This window comes from Serinus canaria, chromosome 10, assembly GCF_022539315.1.
Source record: "Serinus canaria isolate serCan28SL12 chromosome 10, serCan2020, whole genome shotgun sequence".
In the NCBI taxonomy this organism is placed as follows: Eukaryota; Metazoa; Chordata; class Aves; order Passeriformes; family Fringillidae; genus Serinus; species Serinus canaria.
In genome coordinates this window covers 17,814,180-17,827,957 of record NC_066324.1, presented here as the reverse complement: position 1 = coordinate 17,827,957, position 13,778 = coordinate 17,814,180, and the positions used below count along the sequence as shown (strand labels likewise).

The window sequence follows — 13,778 nt, the reverse complement described above, 5'->3', positions numbered from 1 at the left end:
TCAAACAGTGGGGTTTAGATTTAATAAAAGGGCTTTAAATTGCTGTAAAAAGAAGAGGGGAAAAAAGGCCCCAGAAGCTCTTATGAGATTTCATGGGGTAAATGATTGCTAAAGCAGCAGCAGTAAGAAGTGGCTCAAGAAGAAATTTTACTCATCTCAGAGGGAAAAAACCAGTTCAGAGCCCAGCCCTCCTTCCAATCCAGATTATTGGAAAGGGTCCAAGCCCCAGTTCACCCCTTCCAGCTCTGAACCCAACCTGCAGCAGCCTGAGCAACAGCAGCAAAGGGGCAAAAGACTCAAGTAGACACAAAGAAGAACTTGTTATGGCCCAAAATCCCAAATAACCTAAAGCACACATAACACACAGCACAAAGAGAGGACAGAAAAGCTTGGCAAAGGCAGTTAAATAGAAGTACTTTTAATTTTTTTATTCTTTATTTAGCTTCATGAGCCACAGCCTGGATCCATTGTGGTAGGTACCACGTATGTGGGAAAGGTTTTCCAAAAGGATTCAGCTGTCCCTTTCCAAATTCTAATTCAAAATTCCATGTTGCAAAACAGCATCATCCAAGAATGGAGATATTTTCAAAACTAACAAACACCCAGGCAGTGCCTCAATTCTCTATTGTGACATTTTGATATTGAGGCAGCAGAAGCACAAAAGTGTTTCATAGAGTGAATCTTAGAATTACAGGATGGTTTGGGTTGGAAGGACCTTAAAGATAATCAAGTCCCACCCCCTGCCATGGACAGGGACCTTCCACCATCCCAGGGTGCTCCAAGCCCTGTCCAAGCTGGCCTTGGGCACCTCCAGGAATACAGGGACAGCCACAGCTGCTCTGGGCAACCTGTGTCAGGGCCTGCCCACTCTCACAGCCAGGAATTTCTTCCCAACATCTATGTCTAAATTCATGATTAAATTTGACACAGGAACATATCTGATCCCCCCCAAAATGGCTGTTGGAAGTAAAGGATTATTACCAGGTTCTGTGCTCTATTCAGATGCAGAAAGAATTCATAGAAATTATTTATACACCTCTCCAGAGCCAAAACCATCTGAATCTCCAAGCCCAGTCACCTGGCCTTGGGGACTTCCAGGGATCCAGGGGCAGCCACAGATTCTCTGGACACCCTGTGCCACTCTCACAGCCAGGAATTTCTTCCCAATATCCCATCTAACCCTGCCCTCTGGCAGTTTCAAACCACAGCACCTTGCTCTGAAGAAGTCAGAGCAGGAAGTGGGGCTCTGGCAAAGAGAGATGCAGGTTTATCAGCTCCCAGCAGCAGGCCAGGCTTGTCGGGACACACAGCAGCAGGACTGGAGGGGTTTGGACATTCAATCCCCACTTCCAAGTCATTCTGGTCATTGCCTTAATGGCAAACTCCCAATGGCATAAAGACAACCCACATGTCTTTGCAGGGGAGCATCACACCTGAGAGGCAGCACATGGAATTCTGTGGGAGCACCACCAGTCCCTGCACTCCCAGCCCAGCCTCCTGTGGTTGTGCTGACATTCCTGCCAGGATTATCATTGCTTCTACTCCCAGAGCTTAGGGAAGTTTCAGGCATAGCTGTGGTTAGAGCCCAAACAGAGCTCTGTGCTCTCCTATCCACTTAAATAAACATGGATAGGGAGGATGAGCCCATCTGTGCTGTCTCCTTTTTGCCTTGAGCTTCACAAGCTGCCAACGCCAGGAATTCTGCTACCATTTGTAAATCCTGTGTCAGGGAGGGAATGAGCATCTTCTGGGCAAAAATAACATTCAAATAATAGGGCACACACTCCAACAGCTTCTACAGCCCTGCAGGGAATTGGATTTTCTGAAACAAGGTATGATAATGGAGAGAAAGCATTTGTAAGCTCTAATATCAATCTTCTTATCAAGATTTAAAACTAACAGACTGCCTTGGTGTGAGAAGAGCATCCTACAAATTTCTAGCAGAGCCAAATTTGACAAGAAATCCTCTTCCTTCCTCAGACTCTTTTACTGAGACTGTGGCAGTATAAATACATGAGAGCTTTGAAAGAAAACTAGCACAGGAACATTGCTCTTCCTACGCCCAGATCCATCCTTGGAGTTTGAAAATGGAGCTGTTAATGTATTCAAAACTCAGTAATAATGAAAAATAACCCCAAAACCCAGCACTCAGAAGAGGCTCTACGAGCTGTATTTCACTCACCACGTGTGAGGGAATGTATGTGAGAATAGAGGTGTTTGTATGCACAAACCCCTCTAAAATGGATATAAACAACAACAAAAAAAGGACCAGCTTTACACTGCAGCCGTTCTCTGTTTAATCCCTTTTCCCTGCGTTTTCCCGTTTGCAAATTGTTGCTGGAGCACCTTTAAATCAAGCCCTAAAGCCGTGTGGTTGCTCGTTATTTACAGTCAGCTGGGGTTAATAAAACTCATCACACACAGCCCAGTGTTGGTGAGGAGCTGTAACTCATCCCCAGAGCTGCCTCCCACGGTTTAATAGCTCCACAAGGTGCAGGGGAAGCTGGAAGGAGGCTGGAAAACAGCGGTTTAAACAACAAAAAAAAAGCAACATTTCTGACTCTCCACCTCCCCCTGCAGGAAAATTAGCCAGGGATAGACGAAAGACTTCAAAATTGTATCTTAAATCAGATTTATACTCTAGGGCATGGGGAGAAAGAGGCATTTTCTCTTGCTACTATGCACTGCATAAATCTCATTGAGTTGCTTACTCAGATTTGTGGTTTTTTACTGATTTAAGACATTTACAGTTCTGAGTTACTCCAAAGAAAGATGGCTTCATTTATGAAATAAATACACTGATTATTCAATTAATTTGCCATATAAAAAGAATTATTTTATTTAATTATTTGTGTTCTACTACATGCTGCTCAAGTTCAACCTGAAGGTGAAGTGGAATGATCTGTAAATGAACACACAGTTGTCATCCCCTGGACCTCCCAGGGGCAGAACCAGTTTGGTCACTGGGAAATCTCTGATAGCAGTAGGAGGCTGGTGAGATACCACTGGGCAGTCCTGAGTGCATCTGGGGGGGGATGAGATTTACACACATCTTTAACACAAGTACATGATCCTGATCACTGCTTCATAAAAAGTTTAATTCAGGCCTGATAAGGCTTAATTCAAGTCTAAAATTTGATTCAAACAAATAACACTGAAGAGAGGTTTAGTAACAAATCCCTTTAAAAAGAAATTTGAAAAAGTATGATCTTTCTAAAAAATGAGACCTGAAAGTCTGTTTGCTCTGCACAAGCCAATTTTGACCATCAGCACTGACTGCTGAGCAGAGATGTGCTCAGAACAGAGAAAAACCAAAAAATAGGGGGAAAACCCAAAACCCAGGCTACTTTCATGGTAGTTCTTAAGTTGCTGAGGCTGCAGACACAACACTTGGAGATACTCAAGGATCCAAGCCCTGGCATGACATCCCAACTCTTCCCTGTTTAAACCATGTCCTGCTTGATGCTTTGTGCTCTTGTAGGCAAGGCGCAGTCTGAGCTCTCTCTGGGTGTCTGTGCCCAGATTTGGGGAGCAGAGCACACCACGGCAAAGGCAGGGCAATGAAATGCCGTGTGAACAGCAGAGGTGGTCTGAGATACTCACTGCTGGCTCCTCCCACAGCAACACTGGGATGGGAGGCATCTCCCCCACAAAGTGGCTGCAGGCATTCCCAAAATAACCAGCTTCTCATTAACTCCAGCATCAGAGCAAAATAGTTTGGGGATTTCCAGTTCTAATCCCTCCTCTGGCTTTAATTCCTATGCTTAGTCTTTTTCTGTTTACAGCATGAGGTATTTTACATGAAAATTGAAACTAAAATCGTTGTAAGGCATTTGTAAGAAAAGCTTTTCCTTTAGAAAGCAAAATAAAATTCCAGCATGGAGAGGACCAGAATCCAGCCACATCAGTCTGTGAAACTTCCAACTCCATTAGGAAGAGCACCTAGAACCTGTTCTCAGCTCATCCACTGCCAAAGAATGCTATATTGAAGGAATATTATAAGAATATATATACATACAAAATTTATAGAAGCTAGTCTTGCAAACATTTCAGTATTCCCTCTATAGTTTGAGTTCTTCCAGCCTCACTGCCTCAGGATGAAGTTTTCCAGGAGGGAAATCCCAGCCTATCCCAGGATGAACATTTGCCTGTGCACCTTCACTCTTCCCTACTGCACAAATGTGTTAATGATATAGTCTTTAATTACAGTCACAGAAGCTCACCCTGCCTCCTTCTAATTATAAGTATAAAAATGAATCACAGTCAGGCAGGGAATGAAATTATTGAGAATTATGAATAAACCAGTGACAAAATCCCAGGATTTGCAGCGTGTGTAATGCAGCTGGAAGCGTTGGCAGTGAAGGGGACAGGCCCTGCAAGGAGTGAATGGAAATAATTTTTATTCAAAAAGCCCTCAGTGAGCTGCTCCTTGCCCAACATGTCCTGTCATTCCTGTGCCACAGATGCTGCTGGAGAGCTGGGCTAAATGCAGCAGGTGATTCTGTCACTAAAGACTCAGATGCCCAAATTCCAGCAGCACAGATATTGGGAATTCTGACTCTTGAGTGAGCTGCATCTCCTTCACGTGTCTGAAAATGAAGATATGAGTGAGCTGCCTTGGGCTGTCTCCAAGGTAAAGGAGAGGAACAGGCATCCTTAGGAAGGGAATCATTCCAGCACAGCTGGCTGGGAGAGGTCAGAGAATGGCACAGTTGCCCTTTGCACTGACCAAACATGGAGCATGGGTGATCTGCTGAGACTTGCTCTGCATCAGAGACATCTCAGTGCAGAGAGATGAATCCCACCCTTCCTAAATTTGTCACTTACTATTTTTACAGAATTATTTTTAAATTCCCACCAGGAGATGCTATTTTATCTGTATGCAGCACGCCAACAAACTGCAGCTGAAGGCTTTAAAATCAGAAGACACTTGCCTGGCACCAAGGACTTTCAAAGAAGCTTCAAAAAATGAATTTACCTGCTTTAAAAACTGGCACTAAAATGTTCCCTGTTGTGCTGCCTGCAAAGGATTCCCTGCTCTTGTCAGCACAGATATTAATATACACACACAAGAGGGCAGAGCTGTGCTAGCACATTCCAGTTTAAAAATTACCAGTTCTTTGCAGTGCAGGGATTACTGGGCTGTTATTCTGGGGAGAAGAGGATGAAGTGAAGGATATTATAGAATTTAATTACCCAAAAATGATAATCCATTTTTTAATCTCACTACTCAAAACTAGCAGCTGCATCAGATCCTGAGCATCACACACAGCACTCACTGTTCCCCACTTATCGGCGAGATGGAAATACCCAAGTCTCTTACATAAAACAATGATGTAATTACCAACTAATCTAGCTGATTTAGGAACCAATTTCTTCCCACAAGGTTGGGGGTTCAAATGGACTAAAAGATCTTGGCTTGCATGTGGCCAAATGGAAGTGAATGGGTATGGACAGATAAGGGCTGGATTGGCTCCCTCTGACCATGACATTCCCACAAAGGCCTTTTCTTTCTGACACACTTCGAAGCATTAATTAATTTAACTCAAGGGGGTTGTTTTTATCTGGATTTCTCAGGCAGCTTCACTCTTACAAGTTCAAAGGCAGCTTTGAAGCCAGCTCAAAGAATGGATTTATATTGATTTAAGAAACGGTATCAGAAATGCAGAAATGATCAGCACTGCAAGTGCACAGAATCGACTCCACGGGGTAGAGAGTTCCTGCTCTTCAGATTAAATACCTACAGAATCCCTTAAAACATCTGCAGGAGCAGGAGGGATCCCCACTGGTTCATCTGCACAAGCAGGAGCCACCCAGAGACAGGACAGCTCATCAAAAGCCACTTACCTATTTCTGCATAATCTGAGCATTATTTATTATTATTTATTGCATTATTAAGAGCCACATTTTGAGATTGTTTATTGGCACCTCTTAACCAGAGCCACCACCCAACAGGCCAAGCAGTGCATTGCAACACATCCCTTTATGTGATAATTTTCATTTCATGTCTCCAAATGTTTTGTTAACCAAAAGCCTGCAGCATCCAAAACCTGTCACTGGATATTAGACCAAGCTGGTGGTTGATAAATGGAAAGCAACAAAAGCCAAGGCACTTTGCCAAAGGTCACAGACAAATCCTTCCTTCAAACCCTAGAAAAAACATACCTACAGAGCACCCCAAAAATACCCCAATGCCCAGGGAGAACACTTGATGTCTGCTAAGAGTTTTGCAGGGTTTTCATTTTGAAAATTATTTACCTGACCCTTCCTGTGTTAAGTGTAGAGGTGGTTGATGACAATTCAGAATTCTCATTCTTGACAGATTAATGGATTTTTAGGACAAGTTCTTCCCAGTGATTCAAGCAAAATCAATTTTGCTTCAGTGAGTTTATTATACTGTGTACTTATTTAGGATTCTACCTTGTCATTAAAACACCATCAGTGCATTTCAGAAAGTCTGAGGTCTCATATTCATGTAGAAATCCAAATGCACTTAAAATTGTCCCATTAACCTCTGAACTGTTATTAGACAAACACGAGCTCAGAACTTCTTTCTAAACATTTTTTCCACAATAAAGGGAAATAAATTTGAGTTATGTTCCATAAAAATCAACAATACAAGCTGGTAAAAGCACTTCTCCACTCCAGTGCTATCAGATCCTATAAAATTATTTTATTTGCCTGCGTGGAAAAAAGAAAGTGAGAAGATGGGAGACAGCCTATCTCAATTCCAAACCAGTAAAGCATTTAGGAAAAGATCTGATTAATTTAGAATGCAGGAAGGAGATGAAAACCCCACCTCAGCACACTGACATTAACTCCTTATCACTTCGAGGAGCAGAGCTCCCTTTATTGCTTGGGGATCAACAGAGGGAGAGTTATGGATGGAGCCACAAAGGGAAGTGATTTTGGGAGCAGCTCTCCCAGCAGGGGATAAAGGACAAAATAATAAATGCTACTCCTGTGTCAGCTGCTGTGGGACAATTGTCACCAAGGGTGGCCACAAGATACTTGGAGGGAGTTACCTCCACCCATGCCATTAATTCAGATCATTGCATGGAGAGATTTCAAACCACCTGATTCCACCAACACCATCTGCTCCAGAACCTTGCTGAACACTCATCCTCTTCCCTCAGGGCTGGCCTGCCCACAAGCCAGACCCTCTCAAATCCCAACTTTCAGGCTCTGGCAGCCCAACATGATGGATCAGCTACTTCACGAGCAAATTCCACCTCCAAACTCAACATTCTCCTTCTAAGAACCAAACAATGCAGCTGCTAAAGTCTGGTTGGAGGTTCCACCTTCTCTTGTCTCATGGGAGGAAGGCAAGAAGAGGAAGGGGAAGCTGCTCAATTCAGGTTCAAGATATCCAGTGGAAAGCAAGGAACAGTGAGGGGAAGCTACAAAATTCAGGTTCAATGTATTCAATTTCTGAAAATGTGCCCTTCTGGTTAAAGCTACAAACCTCACGTGTGTATTTTGTCATCCCAATGATTTTTGGCAAATTTGAGACTCCATTCTCAGAAACACACATTTAATGCCTCACTCCTGCCCAGTACGAACACAGACAAGCTGAGCAGGCTGAATGCAGCACTGTGATGGTTAACATAGGGCCTCTGCAATGGCTTGGTCCCACTCTGCTACACCTGTGTGCAACCACAGTATCCATTATTGCTCTATTTGGGCACAAATTTTACCCACACCAAACTGTTCACATGGTCTCTGCATTTCACAGATCTGTTTGTGCTAATGTTGAGCTTAGGATCTCACTTGCTAGAGAAAACACTGAAACTAAAGCTTTATCCTGCTTGAAAACACAATCAAATATAAAAAGGCAATTTGCAACAGAAAGTGGCCATTCAATGTTTAAAATGCCAGTTTAAAATAAGTTTAGCAGCACTCTTCTGTTCAAACAGCACTGGTGTAGCCTGGCTCCTAAAGTTCACCATAATTCTCCTCATCCAAACTAAAATGGGATGAGATATTTAATTAAGATGTTCTACAAATATTCTATTAAAAAACCACAGCTGTCATGGGAAATAGATGCTGCTCTCTCCTGCCAAATTCCACCAAAAAATATCCAACATCCCTTCGTTCTCCCTCCTCCTCTTTTTCATGCCCCCAGTCCCCCACCCACACACAGAGGACAATGTTACATCACTCCAAGTACAAATCTTTTTGCTGCCCTCATTTCCCAGAGATTAACGATCAGGCAGCTCAAATCAGCTTTCCCAGCTGCACTGAAGTCAAATATTAAATGGCAAAGCCCAAAGGCTTTGAAGGCATTTCAGTCAGAACAACCCGAGGTGTGCCAGGCCTGGAGATGCCTCAATTTACCTTAAAGGACAGAAAAGAGAATTACAAAAGTCATGGGCTAGAGGATTTTTTAAAAAATCATCCTAGTTTACTTGGAGTCAAGGGTTGTGTCAGTATAAAGGGAGATCCAGAGCCACAAATAAATGGGGCTTGCACAAGGAGGCAGAGCAGGGTGGGGGTTATGGAGGAAGAGATGGGAGTCATAACCTTTACAGAAAGGATAGAGATGAAATAGCTCACCAGGGAGCCCATCAGTGCCTCCATGGAAGTCAGACTAATTGCCTCAAAGTAACCAATTTAGAGTAATTTCAGAGCAATCCTTGCTCTGAAAGAGTTGAGGGTCAAGATAAAAGTAAATTTGGGAGTTATTTTTACTTTCATGCAGGCCTGAAGCAGTAGCAATCTTCTCCCCAGCTCTGGGCAAGCTACCAAAGAGGCCTGGGCTTGTGCTGAGCCAAGCCCCATCTCCAGGACAGGCACACTCTGCTCAAGGGCTGGAATTCTCCTACCAGGAACTGGGACTATGCGAGGCTGGCCTGAGCTCCTCAAAAGCAAAGTGGCTTTTCCAGCTTCCCAAGGCCTACATGCAGGACAAAGAACCCAGTGAGGCAGAATGTCATTGCAGTGCCCAGCTGCCAGTGAAGCTCCTTTTTACTGCCAGCATTATCCCAAGGCAGGCTCCATCCCAGTCCCCATCAGGAATACTCTGACAGGCACAGCAGGGCGGAAAATGGCCAAAGGGCTGTGCTCACCAGCAGAGGGTCCCTGAATGCAAAGGCAAGGGGAAAAGAGGACTGCTTCTGCCACTGGGAGTAAATACTCTTAATTAAAATCATAACTGATGGGGCCCTCTGCCCTCAAGAAAGGAGAATCTATCAAAAACCATCCCAAAAGCTCAGCTCAGGTAGGCACAAAAGCTCTGGAGTGAGCACATCTGGGCTGGAAGGGGAGCAGTGCCACAGAGAAGGGAACACTTGTTGTGTGTGTCAGGACAAGCCCTGCCTCAAGAACGAGGGAAATCAGAAAAGGAGAGGTTCAAGAATTTACCAGATCCCTCAAAAACCAGCAGGATTTGGTCAAACATTTTGAACCAACAACAGAAACTGTAGCTGTTCCAGTTCAGATTCAACCAAGACTTCAAAACCAACTATTTGCACTGGGTGAATTAACACATTTTCATTATTAAAAAGAAACAAACAAAAGCAAATAAACGATAATTAAACTCACAACCTGCCTGATTTGATAGCACTTTTACTTCAAAAATTGGAACATGTGACATAAAAAAACCCCACAAGACACAATGTTTGCTTCCCAAGATTATTTCCAGAGCAAGACATCATTCTGAAGAACCCAAAACAAACCCATTATTATTTGAGAGGATAAATGAGTATCAAACTCATTAACAGCCCCACAAGTAAGCACACAATAAAATAAACATTCTCCCAGATTATAAGCAAACATGATACAGGCTGTGGCTATGGTAAATCAGCCAGGAACAGCACTGAGCTCACAGAGACCCTGGAGAAACACTGGTACTCAGCAAATTACAGTCTAGACAGTCTCCTCTTTTCCCAGAGGACATTTATTTCCTCCTAGACAGCTGCAAACACTACAGAAGAAACCTTAAAACCAACCTGCCCAAGAAACACAATCAGATCTTCAAACAAACCTTTTTTAGGACGGGGTTTTGTTGGTTCTGTAGCCGCTGGCGATGAAGAAACCTGAAAAGACAGAAAGCAGGAGTAGTAAATAGACCAGGCAAGGTTTCTTGAAGCTCTGTTCCAGAAAATAATCAGAAAGGACAACTGGCAAATCCCAAAGGAGGGCATAAAAATAGCAGCATTGCTGCTGGACAAACTCTGCCCTGCCAAGCAAGGCAGAGATTTCTGTTCCACAGCTCGATTAAACAAACCCCCTCATTGTGCAGCACATCCCTGGTGGTGGGGTCACTTCTGACCACCTGGGAAGTGACCTTTACCTTGCAAAAAACCAATAGTGGAGCATTTAAGAACCTCATTAGAGATCACTCAGAAAATCAGTCAAAACCATTTATCATCAAACATTTATGAAGTTAATCAGGGAAAAGCTGTTCCTGGGAACCATCTGAGTCCACAGGATGTGAGCACAGGGATGTCCCATCACATGGAGGGCAGGGAACCCCCCCCAGCAAACACTGTCCAGAGCTCCCAATGCGTGGAAAATACATTAATTTTATATGATTTTCTTACTTTGCAAACCTTCATGGAAGAGAAATGGGTTTACACAGGAAAGTATTTTTATTTTTCACTCTGCTTTTTGGGAAGACAACACGGGATTTTATAAACCTGTGTCACCTCCCTTCTCCTTAATAAATAATTTTTAAAATCAGAGATTCAGTCGATCTTTGTTCCTTGCAATATTTTGGGAACATTTTCTAGCTGCATCTTTTTTTTTACTGGAGATGGGGCAGATCAGAGAGGCTGAGACATGAAAAATAACCCAAAAAAGGCTCTTCCTTTTTTTTTTTTTTTTACTGTTTACATTTTTGTTTCTTAACAGTTTCTAAAATTTTATTGACTTTTCAGATTCCTATTGAGAAAAACTGAGCTGCTATTTACCCAACTCTGAGCATTCCATCCTCAGCAGGAGTAACCAGCAAAAACACCTCATTTTTTAATATATTGCAATTTTTATTTTTTTTTTAATCTGCACACCCATCATTCTGAGTCCTCTCACTCTGCTCTGTTGAGACTTTCCTGGAGTTTCTCCTATTTCCTCCTCACCTGAGTAACACTCTACCCATCCTTTTGTCCAGATCATTTCTAAGTACACTGAACAACCCAGGCTTGGTACGGACCCCTGAGGGGCTCCACGGCAACCACCCTCCACCCCCAAAAAATAAAAAAATTACGGAATGGCTTGGGTTGGAAGGGACATTAAAGATAATTTCATCGGGCAGGGAAACCTCCCACTGTCCCAGAGTGCTGCAAGCCCTGTCCAGCCTGGCCTTGGGCACTGCCAGGGATCCAGGGGCAGCCACAGCTGCTCTGGGCACCCTCTGCCAGGGCCTCTCCAGCCTCACAGCCAGGAATTTCTCCCCAATATCCCACCTAACCCTGCCCTCTGGCAGTGGGAGCCATTCCCTGTGTCCTGTCCCTCCATCCCTTGTCCCCAGTCCCTCTCCTGCTCTCCTGGAGCCCCTTCAGGCCCTGGCAGGAGCTCTGAGGTCTCTCCAAGCCTCCTTTTCTCCAGGCTGCAAACCCACAACTTCCTCAGCCGCTCCTTGTGCTGCAGCCCTGTCCTCATCTTCTTTACTTTCCCCCTGCTCCAGCACCTAATAATCGATAATTAACGTTGATTACTTCAGCAAAGACTGAATTTCCCTCACGTTTTCCATACCAAGTCTGCAGACTAAAATCTCGCTCTTCAAAAGAACTTCCCACCGCCGCCGCTGCCCCTCACTTCCCTTCACTTCCCTTCACGTCCCCTCCTGTCCCTCTCGGCCCCCTCAGCCCGGGCGCCTCTTTCCCCTCTCCCCTCTCCCCTCACCGTGGCGTCCTGAGGCTCCGCCATGGCCGCGGCGGGCCGGGTTGCCATGGAGACCGCCACCACTTCCGGCGCGGCCATGGCGCGCGGGGCACGGCGGGAAGGAGGCGGCGGGAGGACTCCCCCCATCCTTCCCCCACTCCCACCCCCCGCAATCCCGGCCCCCGTTTAACCTGAAAAACACTCGAAAAACCACAGAAATAATAAAATGCCGGCTTTTGGAAGGTTTTATTGGGAGCTCCGCGGTGTAGAGGGAAATGAGGCCGCCAGTGAGGAGGGATAACCCGGGAAGCGCTGAGCGGCCGCGTCCCCGCTCCCGCCCCACAGCAGCAGCAGGGAGGGAGGTTGGGATGGCGGATTTTGTTTATTTTCCTTTTTATTTCCACAGTGTCTGTGGGCATGGCAATTCACGTGCGAGCGCCTGAAACCCGGAGGAAAGGAACTGCAGCAGGTTCTCCCACAGAACAGGGCTCTGTCACTGTCTCTAGGTTCGCCAAGAGCCATCGGGACTGAGGACGCCTCAGAGCGGGTTTCCTTTGGAGGGGAGCGCCCACATCCTTGGCGCATTCCTTTCGGGGAGCACGGAGTGAAAACCCAACGCCTCGGAGCTTGCACCTGCCCTGCCCAGCCCAGCTTCCAAATGTTTCACAGCATGGCCGGAGAATTCCCAGCGGGAATGACAGGAACGGATACGGGCAGGGCCGCTCCCACGCAGCCCTGCGGCATCCCACCCCTCCAGCAGCACCAGGAACAGCACAGGGAAAGCGGCTGCACTCCCTCACCTCTGATTTCCAGGGCAAATAAAGGGAAAAGCAGGTAAACAGGGACAAAACCACATCACCTCCGATTTCCAGGGCAAATAAAGGGAAAAGCAGGTAAACAGGGACAAAACCACATCCGTGGAAAGTCGGCAGGAGCGGTGAGGGAGCCGAAGTGACCCCGCTGCCAGCTGGAAACAGCATCCCGTGATACAGCCCTGCCTGGGATCTGCCTTTTTGATCTGATCCCGTCACAACTTCCATCCCCTGGAAGCTGGCAGAGCGGCAGGAGGCTTGGAGGACACTTGCCTGGCGAAAAATACCACAGAAGGAATTCCTATACAGGAGTAAATTTAATAAAACCACCACCAATTGTTTACTTTAACATAGCTCTTGTTACAGAAATCATAAAAATGGACTCAGCAGCTAAACTCATTAGTTCTTTCCCCTTTTAGTTGAAAAATACTCCGCTGATTTCAGCTTCTACTGCACTAGATGGAGTGTTAAATAGTTGCCAGGACAGGACGCCCAGTGATTGAGCCCAAAACAAACACAAAGACAATTCCATCAGCTTTCCTTTTCAATGTTACGACTCGTTATAATGAAGTGAAAATTAAAACAGCAAGAAAGGGTCCATTTGACAGATGAAAGGTGGAGGGAGAGGAGATCCACAGCCGAAATCTCGCAGGAAGTCTTTGGAGAAGTGGTGCAAAACACCCCTCCTTGTCCTGCCTCGGGATCCAAAACAAACCTCTAAACACAAACACACAAACACACACACACACTCACACGCCTCCTCTGGGATCACAGCACGTGTCCTGCGTGCACCAGTGGGAACAGAGAGCTGGATTTGGGCAGGTAAAGATCTGGGGCCAAAAATAAACCAAGAAAAAGGCAAGGCATCCTGAACCAGAGCTCCAGGAGCTGCGAGGGGCCGCGTCCGTCGCCAGCAATGGATACACACACAGACCTGGGGGAGGCCCTGGACAGAAAGGAACTGCAGGAAGAGGAGAAACCCAACTGCTCTGGAAAAAGCCTTCCAAAAAGAAAAAACAAAAAAATAAAATATATATATATAGATATATTCACTACACCAGCACACGCTTCCCCCACCCCAGCCCAGGGAAAAAAAAACAAAACCAAACCAAAGAATCAAACTGAAAGAAAATGCACAGCAAA

General features: G+C 45.2%; 1 protein-coding gene across 4 annotated transcripts in view; it reads right to left on the bottom strand.

Moving 5' to 3' along the window:
* BBS4 (Bardet-Biedl syndrome 4) overlaps positions 1-11,912 on the bottom strand; it is a 36,326-nt gene extending 24,414 nt beyond the window's left edge. The window contains exons 1-2 of one of the 4 annotated variants that reach the window (XM_050978375.1): positions 11,845-11,912; positions 9,986-10,037 (exon numbers count right to left, since the gene is read on the bottom strand). In XM_050978375.1, coding sequence (XP_050834332.1) covers positions 9,986-10,037; positions 11,845-11,892 — 100 coding nt within the window. In that variant the 5' untranslated portion in view covers positions 11,893-11,912. Of the gene's footprint in view, positions 1-9,985; positions 10,161-11,844 lie in introns of those variants that run through there. The other 3 variants (XM_050978374.1, XM_050978376.1, XM_018913736.3) reach the window with 3 other exon arrangements.
* Positions 11,913-13,778: the final 1,866 nt, after the last annotated feature.